The sequence below is a fragment of the Nicotiana tomentosiformis genome, chromosome 4 (genome assembly GCF_000390325.3).
Source record: "Nicotiana tomentosiformis chromosome 4, ASM39032v3, whole genome shotgun sequence".
NCBI classification, from domain to species: domain Eukaryota; kingdom Viridiplantae; phylum Streptophyta; class Magnoliopsida; order Solanales; family Solanaceae; genus Nicotiana; species Nicotiana tomentosiformis.
The window spans coordinates 105,574,783-105,587,230 of record NC_090815.1 but is presented as its reverse complement, the minus strand read 5'-3'; the positions used below and the strand labels follow the sequence as shown (position 1 = coordinate 105,587,230).

Genomic DNA, 12,448 nt, shown 5'->3' with positions numbered 1-12,448 from the left:
GCTGAAAAGAAAAAAAGATTATAAAACCAAATATCACATTTCTTAAAATATTCTCATCAAATGATGTACTCCTTTTATTATTGACCTGTAGTATTTTTTTTTTTCCAATCATATACTCCATTATTTTTCAAACAAGAAAAATTGGTTATTTATTATATGTATATATACATTATAGTTATACTTCAAAAGAAAAGAAGAAGAAAATGTGTGTGTACCGTGTATAATTACAGTGATACTATATCTAAATTCTACTAAAGGCGAAGTGTATTAATACAGATACATAATTAACATATACATATCTCCGCGTATCGGCGTATATGTCTTCTAAATATGCTTATGACATAAATGTCTAAACAAAACTCTCTCTTTCTCTCTCTAATCTTACATATTTCCACTTCTTCTTGTCTATATTTTTGTCACCCCCCATTTCTCCTTTTTCTTCCATTGCAGCCCTCTTCCCCTCTCTGCCCCCCCTCTATATGCCCTAAAAATCCAATATAAAGAACACCCTTTTCTTTTACATAGCCGCTATATCTCTTCTCAGTCCTAATACTCTGTTTTATCAAACATTTTCCTCCATTTTCTTCCTCAAGATTCATCCTTTTATATCTGAAATTGTTTTGTTAAAACACAGATTTTGATATACTACTAAAGAACGAAACTTGTTTTGTTTAAGTGAAGATTGATACTAAGATAAAGTTTTTTTTTTGAGGTATTTAAATGGCACCAAGTATGGATTGTGCAGTTTCTAGTCTTTTGTGTGCAGAAGACAACAACAGTATTTTTTACAATGAGGATGATGATGATGTTGGATTTGTTGACGAAGACAGATGGTATTCTAGGAATCATCGAAATGGTCAAGAAAACAACAAGAGCTTGTTTTATGGGGAAGAATCTTTGACTGGTGTACCATTACAGAGTGAAGAGTGTTTAGCTTTGATTATTGAAAAAGAATGTGAACATATGGCTGCTGCTGATTACTTTGATAGATTGAGAAATGGTGATTTGGATATTGGTGCTAGAGATGAGATTCTTGATTGGATTGCTAAGGTTGGTTCATAACCTTTTTCTGTAAATGGGAATTGTTGATTAATGTTTCTTAATCACTTAGATTAATTAGATTTCACGTTTAAAATATTTAGATGTGTCTTTTTGGTTGCTAATGGAGTTTGATGGAGTTATTAAGATTCCTTAAACAGTACTTAAGGGGGTTGTTGGGGGGGGGGGGTTGTCAATGATGTAATTTTTCTTGTTCCAAAAGGAGGAGGTTGATATAATGTCATTATTAACTTTTGGGGGGGGGGGATAGGGGAGGTTTGATGAATGGTTACTGGGTTTTACTTTTTGTTGGGATACTTTTTGGTGTTTTGTTTAATGGTCAGCTAATGCTGATACGTTAAATGAAATGGGATTTCACTCTTTTAATTTTTTTTTTGTCTTTTTTCCTATTTCACCAAATTCTTATCTGTCTGTTATTGGATTATTACCTTTTTACTTATCTTGTTCTGCTTCTTGTGTAATGTGATTGTTTATCAGTTACTATTTGTATTTATTTTGGTTTGAGTAGATATTAAGTAAATCTAATGGTGGATTGGTATTTGCAGATTCATTCACATTTCAGTTTTGGGCCAATGTGTGCATATTTGGCTGTCAACTACCTTGATAGATTTCTTTCTGCCTATGACTTACCTGTAAGTTTTTTTGATTACTGAACTTAGTATTACTCTTAGTTTCATTTAATCACATTGCTAATAGTATATGTTCTTGTTTTTATAGAAGGGTAAAGCTTGGATGATGCAGTTACTAGGTGTAGCTTGTTTGTCTCTTGCTGCTAAAATGGAGGAGACTGATGTTCCTCTATCTCTAGATTTACAGGTAAATATTACAAGAAATCTTAAGTATCTTTAAATTTATAACTTTCGGGTAATGGCTTACCAGGTAAGGGTAAGGTCGTAAGGTCCGCACACGCACCACCCTCCCGAGACCCCACTTGTGGAATTAGAGTGGGTGTGTTGTTGTTGTTGGGCATTGGCTAAATTAATGGTTGTGAATTTGCGATGATCGTTACAGGTTGAGGATGCAAAGTTTGTATTTGAAGCAAGAACCATACAAAGAATGGAACTCCTTGTGTTGAGCACATTGAAATGGAGAATGCAGGCTATAACCCCATTCTCATTCATTGATTATTTCCTAAAGAAGATAAATGATGATAAAATTGCTACAAGATCTTTAATCAATAAATCAGTACTACTCTTACTAAGCACACTAAAAGGTAAGGTTCATTTTTCCTTGAGATAATTAAGATCTTGATTTGTGCTTGTTTTCTGATGGCTAATCTGTGGGTTGGTGAAAATTAAATGCAGGAATTCACTTCTTGGAATACAAGCCTTCTGAGATAGCAGCAGCAGTGGCAATCTCAGTTGCAGTAAAAACTGAGACAATAGACAGTGAGAAAGCAACATCTGCTCTAGTTCAGCATGTACAAAAGGTAAATAATAGTGGTCCAAAAAAGCATAGGCAAAAAAAAACATTAGTACAACTTTGATCATTTATTCACTTTTCAATCCTATCATTTTCATGTTGATTAACTTAATAGTATGGACAATATTAAAACTTTCTTCTTTACTTTGCTTTTGCAGGATAAAGTTATGAAATGTGTTGAATTGATTCAAGAATTATCTTTACCAAGTGATTTTATTAAAGGACCAAGTGCACCAATTCCATCTGTTCCTCAAAGTCCAATTGGTGTGTTGGATGCTGCATGTTTAAGTTACAAAAGTGATGAATCAGGAGTTGGATCATGTGCTAATTCTTCACATAGTAGTCCAGTTGCTAAGAGGAGAAAGCTAAATGATACAAAAATTGATGAATATTGAGTGGAAAGCCTTTTGGCTGAATGAGAGTTTTGGTGTGATATTTGAGAATGCACCCCACAAACACAACTTCAAATAAAGAAATTAAATGGTGGGGGGGAAAGAGATTGTAAGTAGTTGGGTCATTTTGGTGGTTGAAGATTGGAGATATAGTCAAGAGGTTTCATGCCATTAGCATGAAAAGAAATTGGAGCTGTTAAATATTAGACATCTTAACAGCTAAAGCAGCCAGAAACAATTAGGCAGAAATAGAAAAAAATGAGAATGCAAAAAAAAAACAAAGTAGAGAAACTCTTATAGTATGTCTTGCTTTTGAGTTTTGAGTTAGATAAAGTTTGTGTTTAGGGTTGAGGGCTTGCATTTATTTTAATGTTTTAAAAAAAAAAGGAACAAAAAAAATAGGTGGTGGAAGTTGAAACCCCAAAGAGAAAATTTTGAGTTATGTTCTATGAGGGAAGGAAGAGAAATTTTGAGTGTCATTTTATTTGTGTCATTGTGCACTTTTGATTTGTGTAAATACTTTATGATTTCTAAACTATACAGTCTAGTTATATCTCATTTGATTCTTGTTACTTGTTGCCATTTTTATTAAGATTAATCATGTAAAAGATTTTTTTACACTATGAGTTATTTAAGTGATATTTACAAGAAATCTTCATAAAAAATGGTAATCTCGAAAATAAGATAAAATTACTATAACAAGTTAAGATGCATGATAGTGTAATCTTTTTAGTTAAACCTTCTTTTATTAATATAATCTTCAACTAAATGTATTCTTTCTTGAGAATTATATATTTTTAATCGATCCCAAAATATAAATAAAATATTTTTAATATGCATATTGTTTATACTTTTGGCTAATAACTGTATCTATCGGTCAATTTTATATTTTGTAATTTTTTTTCTGCTGCAAAATTAAATGAAAAGACTAGATTAGCCTTCTGCCATATACTTTTTGTGGAGCACATGTGATTAGTCCTTCTTTGACTGTTTGTCTGGTTGGACTATGGGGCTTGCTGCTATGCTATATAAATACTAACTGTAGACTGATTCACTTTTATCCTTATCAGTATGGACTAGTTTTATTTGGCAATGCAATGGGCACAAATTCTTGCCTTGAAAATATAATATAATATATATATACACATAACTAAATGAATCCTTTTCTTCTTTCCTCTTTTTAATTGTTTCTTTAATTTGGTAAATTGGAATGGGACTTGCAGAAAAAGCACTTTTATGGGCAAAGAATAAACTACAATTTTTTTTTCAGTATAGGCACTGCCAGACATTCAAAAATACTACTGTATTTGTAAAGTTTTCTCAACTTTTAGCCCTTTTGGTTTATGGAATCAGTTCCCTGAACAAAAAGAAAAGGGGCTGACAATTGATCCAATTTTCAAACAATCAACCTTAAAAGATTATATTTATGGATTTAAGTTACATATATACGGAAAGTGTAAATTTTTTTTAAATCATTAATGCAATTTAATCTATTATACGAGTAGTATGTTGTCTATCATTTATTCTAGGTCATTAATTAATATTTATTATATAATAGTATATGTAATTATCTTTTTATATTATCTGATTGTGTAAATATAGTTGGAATTGAGACATATTTATTGTTATTGATCTGATTGTGTAAATAACTTTATGCCCTTAGTGCATAGAAACGAAACTCTTCTTTTATTTCTAAGTTGATTGAGCTGTCCATCAGCACATTTAACTGCTGATCCCTTAGAAATGAGGGTTAAAAAGTAATTCTTATGTTCCTAACAGGAAGAATAAATGTAACATTTTTATTTTCTTTCAATAACTTTGGCCATTTTTTGCTGTTTTTATTAAACGAATAAATAACAAGTAGGAAGGGAGACTCTTTTTTCCCCTTATTCTTTAAGGAAATAGTTATTTGCCCTTCTATATTTAATTCAGTTTGAAGGGTACCTAAGCTTTAATTTTTATAAATAGGGAGCAATCAGAAAATAAATATCGCCACTTAAAAATTTTAAAAGCTACATAAATATTGACAAATATGGCAGCATCTTCGTACCATACATGCATTACTGAAATACATAAAGTTAAGAAAGACAAATAGATGAAGCAGAGGACAATTTCTTGAAGATATAAAATACCCATGTCCCCTTTAAAAACAATTAAAATTTTAGAATACTCAGTGTCAATCAGTATTTATTATTCAATTTACTACTACTATCAGTGTCATCTCTCTGGCTGCTATTTAGGAGTAAGCTCTCTCTCAAATTTGCTGTATTGATATTTGCAAGCTCCTATTTCAATTTTTTTTTATGGAGGGGTATGCAAAAAAGTAGCAGGGGAGAGAAGACTGGGAGTGATTTGAACCAGATGCGGATCCATTATTTTAATTTAAAGAGTTCAATTTTTAAGATCCTAAGCATCAAATTCATTATACTATTAATGATTTAGTAGATTTTTAGCGTCCAAAGTTATAAGTTCAATTAAACCCGTAGTCTAAAGGTTATATCCGCCTCTGATTTAAACCCTATATCTAAGCTAGTAAAAATTTACTGAGTTGCATGTTTCTACCAAACAATGAATGCAAGATATGCTTGTCTTACATATATTTATTAATTAATCATGGTTAAGCGATATATATCCTTACTTAATTTCTAACGGTTAAGATAAAATTGTTTAATTTGATGGAATATTTGGTGCAAGTAAGTATTTTATCTACCTAAATATAGAAAGTGAAGTTGCAATTATTATATGGCAATGCAAAGCCTTTTTTAAATAAAAAAAAAACTGATGGTAAATTTAAGAGCAATTTTCTATTTTATTCGTTTTTTCTTTTTCTTTGAACTGTGTCATGGCAATTAATGACAAAGTTGCTTGTTAGGTTGAGGAAACTCAGGTGATACAACTCCTTCAACGCTTTTTCCGCTGAATATTTCCTTTCATTCAAAAAAAAACTACTTTAATTTTAAATACGTAGTAGGACCAAATTTTATTTGAGTTCAAAGGAGTAAATGCTCTTTTTTCTTTTTCGTAGTAAATGTATGCAATAAGTTCGAGGTATAAATGCTTTATTACCAGTATAGTTGTCTCATGGTAGGTCCAAAGTACAATATATGAGTTTGGTCTATTTTCAATAATAATTATCCTATGCCTTAATTATTATGTTGTTTGGTCTTTACTGTGTATGAATATTCATATAAATATATGAAAGTCTTGTATTTAAGCATGAAAAAGCCCCACAAAACTGTGTCTAAACTTTTATTGGTACATTAATTAGTCACAAAGAAATTAGAGATGCATATTGCAACATTCTAGTTAGGGAGGAGGGAGAATATATTAAATGAGTTCAAAACTTCAAATAATATTTTTGACGCAAAATATATATTTGTGAGGGGGAAGTGGGGGAATCCATTAAAATTTTCTGACAAATATTAAATTTTGAATCTATAGTTTCGAAGTACAATATATGAGTCTAGATGTTTAGTGTTAAAATTTTTAAAAGATAAAGCTATTTAATTTAAATCATTAATTCGCTTCTGATTCTGTCGTTATTATTACCAGAAAAAAACAGTTATTTAGCCGCTTAGTTCACCGAAGTGAGTAGAGTACCAACGTAATAATGACTTTGATCGTCCGATATGTATTCATTAATTAATTTAAGGTTGAAGGGTAGCACCAATGTAATAATGACTAATATCTCAAGTGAAGTGAATTGTTCCTCGCAGGTTGTTATTATATGGATTTAATATCTTTAATGAAAAATGTGGATATTCTTTATGTCGTTTTGAGAACCTAATTAATCAATTAAATTATGAGAAGTAAAATGACACTTACTAAAGAAACTTTTTACAATATGACAGATGATTGTAAATCTAAAATAAATAGAAGTGTTTTTAACAATTTAAGTTTTTAAATGAAATGACTCACACTTTTTCAATATATAGTATCAGAATCATCTTAGTAAACTTGCTCTTTCACTTGTACATTCGCATCGAAATTTAAAATCAGATTGCAAGTGCAAGAAATGCAAAATGTTTTTAATAAGTCTTAACCACTCATTAATTATTTTACAGTTTGGGTTACATGGTGGATTCTTTCACATGATAAGAATTAAAAAGTACTGTTATTAACGGTTTAAACAATTGGAAGATACAATAAACACTTTCAACAGTATTATACGAACCTATTAATTATATATTTGTTAAAGGACATGGGATAAGGTCCAAGTACATTAATAAATGCATGTATGTATTCAAAGAGAGAAGAAAAATATTAAGGGAAAGAACCGATAAGGGTTATGGTGGAGTAATAAGTCTTCAACCTCAAATAAAGATTTCAGATTCGAGCCTTAGTTATGGAGTCACCTTATTAGGGAGTGCTTTACCCTTAATGTGAGACTTTTTGACGAAAAACTTGATTTAATCGAACCGGCCAAACATCGGGTGGTAAACCGAAAATGAAAAGTATTAAATGAAAGAACCAACAAAAGGTTGTGATAGAATGATAAGTACTATTTAATCCTTGACCAAATATTTCAGATTCGAGTCTTTGGTATGAAGTCGCCTATGTTAGAGAGCTCTTTATCTCTAATGTGAGATTTTGGTATGAAGTCGCCTATGTTAGGGAGCGCTTTATCCTCTAATGTGAGATTTTGGTATGAAGTCGCTTATGTTAGGGAGCGGTTTATCCCCTGATGCGAGACTTTTTTACGAGAATCTGAATTTAATCAAATCCTAATACAGATACCGGATATCGGAAATGAATCGAAAAAATAAAAAATATTAAGTGAAAGAAAGTAAAGAACAAGGGTGTCCACAGAGGCATCAAAGAGTCTGAGAATGATGGTGAATGTTCAAAAGAGTTTAAATTTTGTCACGGAAATTGAGTGCCTTGAGACTTGAGATTTTTGAGATAAAACCAACCAAACCCAGCCCCAGCAATTGTTTGAATGTCCTCTATTTTTAAAAAAAAAATTCTGTATGTGTTAATTAATGCACTGGACTGGACCCCTCAATATTTTTTTCTTTCTCTTTGGGAAGCTTCGTTTAAAGTGATATTCACATTATTTTATCAGGAGAGAGAAAGAGGAGCGTTTAATTTTCAGTGTTCAATCAGAGATGAAAATGGTGGATCATACATATCAATGAGAAACATATGGCTTTGGTCATGTGGGACTAGTTCGTTTTGCCCCTATTCTTTTTCTATTGACAATGCAAAAGACCATTGTTTTATTAGCTAGGTTACAACAAATTAGATATAACTATTTTCTATTCTTTTTTGCTTTTTTATTTTGTTCCTCGTCGGATTAGAGCTTACATTTTTTACAAAAAAAAAAAGAAGAAAGAAATTGAGTATCTAACACAAACCTTAAAACAACAGATAGACTATTGAGTGGCGAACTGAATACCTTTCTTCGAAAAAATTATTATATTTGTAGGAATATAATTATATACTGTGTATATATTTCATAAATTACTTTTTGTATGACATATAAATATGAAATATTTGATTTCGCCATTTCACCCCATAAATATGTGAGTACAATTAATATCTAGACTTGATTACCAATACGTACTACACTATGTAATATCTTATTTTAGTCACTGCTTTTGTTTACAATTGTGTTGATGATTTGCATGTTGACTTTTAGTTGATTTTAATATGTATTTTTGTCCTTCAAAACAACAATAGAAAATTAAAAATCTTGAATATCTTGGTAGGGAAAAAGCAAAAAAGAAGATGGAAAAGAGACTTACTAAAGATTTGATAAGAGTGAGGACATAGATCGATGAGCTAGCTAGCTATCATTTCTTCCTTTATTCATTTGCTAGATAGTTTTTTGGTAGGGCGTACGTGTGCTAAAAGATGTGCTTTACATAACTTCATGAAAGATTATTAAGGAAGGAACATATGAAAAAGTGAAGATTTGTAGCACATCAAGCCCTCAAATTGATGATTATTATAAACAACGGAAGCAAACCCAGTATCAAAATTATATATAATCTAGACAACTAGTATAAACGGAATTTTACGGGTTACCTCTTGAAGTGTAAACAAAGTTCCTCTATCACGTGAGCCTCCAATTCCACAGCAACTCAATAAAATCTCCATCATCAGCATGATAAAGATTCGCAAACGTTCCACGGTCTTCTACTGTGTTACCCAATAATAATTGGAAATAGTAATTTCGTGTGGGCGAATTTTTTTAGGTAAAAGGCTGAAAATTTCAGCAACCTTGTTCTCCTCCCTTTAGGCGGAAAACCTTATGTATTTATAACACAAGTTTTAAGGATTAAAACTCTTTTTTCAAAATCTGTTAGGTTTTCCTTTCCACCAAAAAAAAGATTTCTTTATTTCCTATTATTTAGGCACAATAGAGACCACATAATTTAATTAACAAGGCTTCTAATTATGAAATTAATTTTTAATTTTAGAAATTAATATCCATCATAATTAATTATAAAATTCATCTATTAAATCTTATTTAACACCCCATGTTAAGATTCTAATATTAACCAATTAAATTAAATTACTGACAATTTAATTTATTGATTATTTTCTTTAGACTTTCGCTTAACTTATTTCATGTGTCGGATACAAAATCCACCGGCCGTGTTTACATATGAAAACTTATAAGCTTTCATAAAGGTATATCATCAATCTCTAAACCGAGACATGGATTCCATCAACTAACTATTACTTCGCCAATGTACATTATTATTATCCAATTTATCAGGCATATTGACCCATGAAAGAATCTCGCCTTTTAATAAATCAAAATAATAATAATATACACAACTAATAAAAATTATATCAAGATTAAGAGTATGAGTACATTTAATGGCTAGAGAGTTTATTTTATTAAGTTAGTATAAAATACTTATCTCTACTTGGTCCGTTCAATACATACAAAATGTACTAATACAAGAAGTTGGAATTAAACCATTTCCATAATCAAGATAAATTATATTTAATCTTGTGCTACAATCATCCATGATGATTTGTCCAATTCCATCATTAGATTGTGAACTCAAGCTTTATACTTATAAGAACCGATGATTTAATCTTCCGTGTATGAGCTAAACTCTATATACTAAATCATCTACTATATAAGCAAAGGACACATACTAATATATGATCTATTTAAAACTTTATTAAAACTGAATAAATAATTATTTCATAATAAGTACTATATCTAAACCAAACGCATGGTTAATAGTATATATCCCAACAATCTCCCACTTAGACTTTTAACCATGACAATTGTTAGAATATACTATATCCAAATGCTTGGTTAATAGAATATGCCCCAACAATAACCCACTTAGACTCATAACCATGCATCTATAACTTTTTCAGGCATTCTTTTACATGACTATTAAAAGTCTTCACCAAATAAGGTTTTGTTAAAGAATCTTGCCAAGTTATTTCTGATGCAATATTTGTCCAGTAGTTCTTTGTCGTAACTATCTAGTTTCGTATTAAACTCTTCAGGGATCCTGTTACCGAAACTATCCCAAGAGTGTACACCGAACTATGATTTTTCTTAGTATTCTCCCACTACGACGAAGTACTACTAATATTATCTTCATTAACTTACGGTATTGACATATTAGCTACTTCTTACTATAGTGTTCACTGTTCAAATACCACTCCCACTCAAGAAAGGCATATTCTGTCTATTAGCGTTCTCTCACTACTTAAATGCAATGGAACGTCAATTCACACGTGTGGGTTTTTGATATTTTTGAAAATCTTGTTGTTTCTTTGCCCAGTTCCTGCAAAAATAGTTTACTTCTAGGAACATGGTTTATTAAATAGTCCTTATCTAGAAAAAATGCATTTATTTTAACAATTGCCTTATTTTCTTTAGGACAATAAAATAAAACTCCATTCGTTTTTTTGGATATTCAATAAACATGCACCTATCCATTCTTAGCTCCAAATTACATATTCGCCTTCCTTTTCAGCACATATGCGGGACAATTCTATAACTGAACATGCCACAAACTGAGCTTACATTCAGTCCACAGTTCTATAGATGTCACAGGTGTCACAACCCTTTTCTACCCCACAAAATATATGTGTTATGGATTGTTGTGGGTTAAAGAGTTTTTCCAATTAAAGTGACATTTTTGAAGTATGAATTATTTTATTATTCAGAGTCGCCAATTGGAATTTGATTTTTGGGTGTTCCAAGTCACCTTTTATTTGAATCCCTATTCAAGGGAAGATTTGACTCTTTTATTATTGGTCTGCAAAAATAAAGTCCGGGTAAGGAATTCTGTTGACCGGGGAGAAGGTGTAAGGCATTCCCCGAGTCCCGTGATTCTAGCACGGTCGCTTTATTGACTTAAACTTGGCTTAATTATATGATTTATTACATATTTAAAAATTTATAGTGCATTTAATCGTTTACCGCTATTAATTAATTAACCGCTTTTAGTATTTATAGAATTTATTTGAACGAATCGCAATGTCGCGCACTCATTATTTTTGTACATATTGTGAATCGCGTCACGTGAAACGCACCCGCGATTTATAACATGTTTATTTTTTTATTATTATTTGAAGTTATGATCGGGTCACATGAAATGCACACCCGAATTGGGGTTACATATCATGACTATGCCACGGGAACCATACCCATAGTCACGATGATTTATTTAATCTCACATTACTAGTAATCAAGTAGATAACGACCTTGTTTACATATTTAACAACGATTATAGCTACAATTATTTAATCATTTCAGTAATGAAACAATTCATCAATTTCTCTAAAGCAACACATAAAAGGTCTGCAGCTTTTTATTTAATCACTTTGTTTAATAACCAAAATTCATGCTTCAAGTAATTGCTAATTAACAAACCCAACTATTTCCTTACTGGGCCAGATCCCCTTTTAGTATATTACCTATTTAAAACAACTGAAAATCAAAACTTTTTATTCTAATTAAACTCAAAACTTAAATGTTGTCCAAATTCATTCACAATGAGGCATCATGAATTCATCAAGAATGCATTAACAGAACCCAAACAAAACATATGGAAAAGATTTATGAACAAATAGAAGTTTTAGGAAAGGTAAGAATGAACCTTTATACTCAGCAAATAAACTTCTTCAATAAATCAAAATGCAAAGCTTCCAGCGTAATCAAAATATATAAATCCCAGAGATTACAACCCGGATAAAGAACTCGAACAAGACCCGCGGCAGGAGTACTCGAATGACGACCTCCACAAATTTGATAAAAGAAAGGAAACTGGGTTCTGTTCAGGTGATTTTCGGACTGTTTCATGGAGGCTTCAAGCAGGTTTCATGACTGTGTACGGAGATCGATTTTTGGAGCTCGGTTCATGATTGTTTTTTGGCAAAGTTTGGGGCAGGTTTCATGGCAGTTTTCAGCATTTTTTGGGCTAGATTTTGCAGCTTTTTGGACTGATTTCATGGCTTCTAAATAGCTGATTTTGCAGCAGTTATGGTGTTTTATTGGGATGGTTTATGGACTGGTTTTGAGAGCTGGTTTGGAGGTATTTTTGGGATTACTTTCAGCTGATTTTTCATGCTGATTTGGCATGATT

The 12,448-nt window shown here is 31.2% G+C and overlaps 1 protein-coding gene across 1 annotated transcript; it reads left to right on the top strand.

Moving 5' to 3' along the window:
• Positions 1-363: 363 nt before the first annotated feature.
• Positions 364-3,445, top strand: LOC104121086 (cyclin-D2-1-like). Its single transcript, XM_009632981.4, has 6 exons — positions 364-1,050; positions 1,605-1,691; positions 1,777-1,875; positions 2,071-2,272; positions 2,364-2,488; positions 2,640-3,445. The coding sequence occupies exons 1-6, from the start codon at positions 721-723 to the stop codon at positions 2,874-2,876; spliced, it is 1,080 nt and encodes a 359-aa protein (XP_009631276.1). The 5' UTR covers positions 364-720; the 3' UTR covers positions 2,877-3,445.
• The last annotated feature ends 9,003 nt before the right edge of the window (positions 3,446-12,448 follow it).

Excerpts from the sequence above, each read along its gene's own strand:
- LOC104121086 (XM_009632981.4), top strand. The coding sequence starts at position 721 with ATGGCACCAAGTATGGATTGTGCAGTTTCTAGTCTTTTGTGTGCAGAA. Across the intron at positions 1,692-1,776 it reads TTTCTGCCTATGACTTACCT|AAGGGTAAAGCTTGGATGAT; the intron begins GTAAGTTTTTTT and ends TTGTTTTTATAG. Across the intron at positions 1,876-2,070 it reads CTCTATCTCTAGATTTACAG|GTTGAGGATGCAAAGTTTGT; the intron begins GTAAATATTACA and ends TGATCGTTACAG.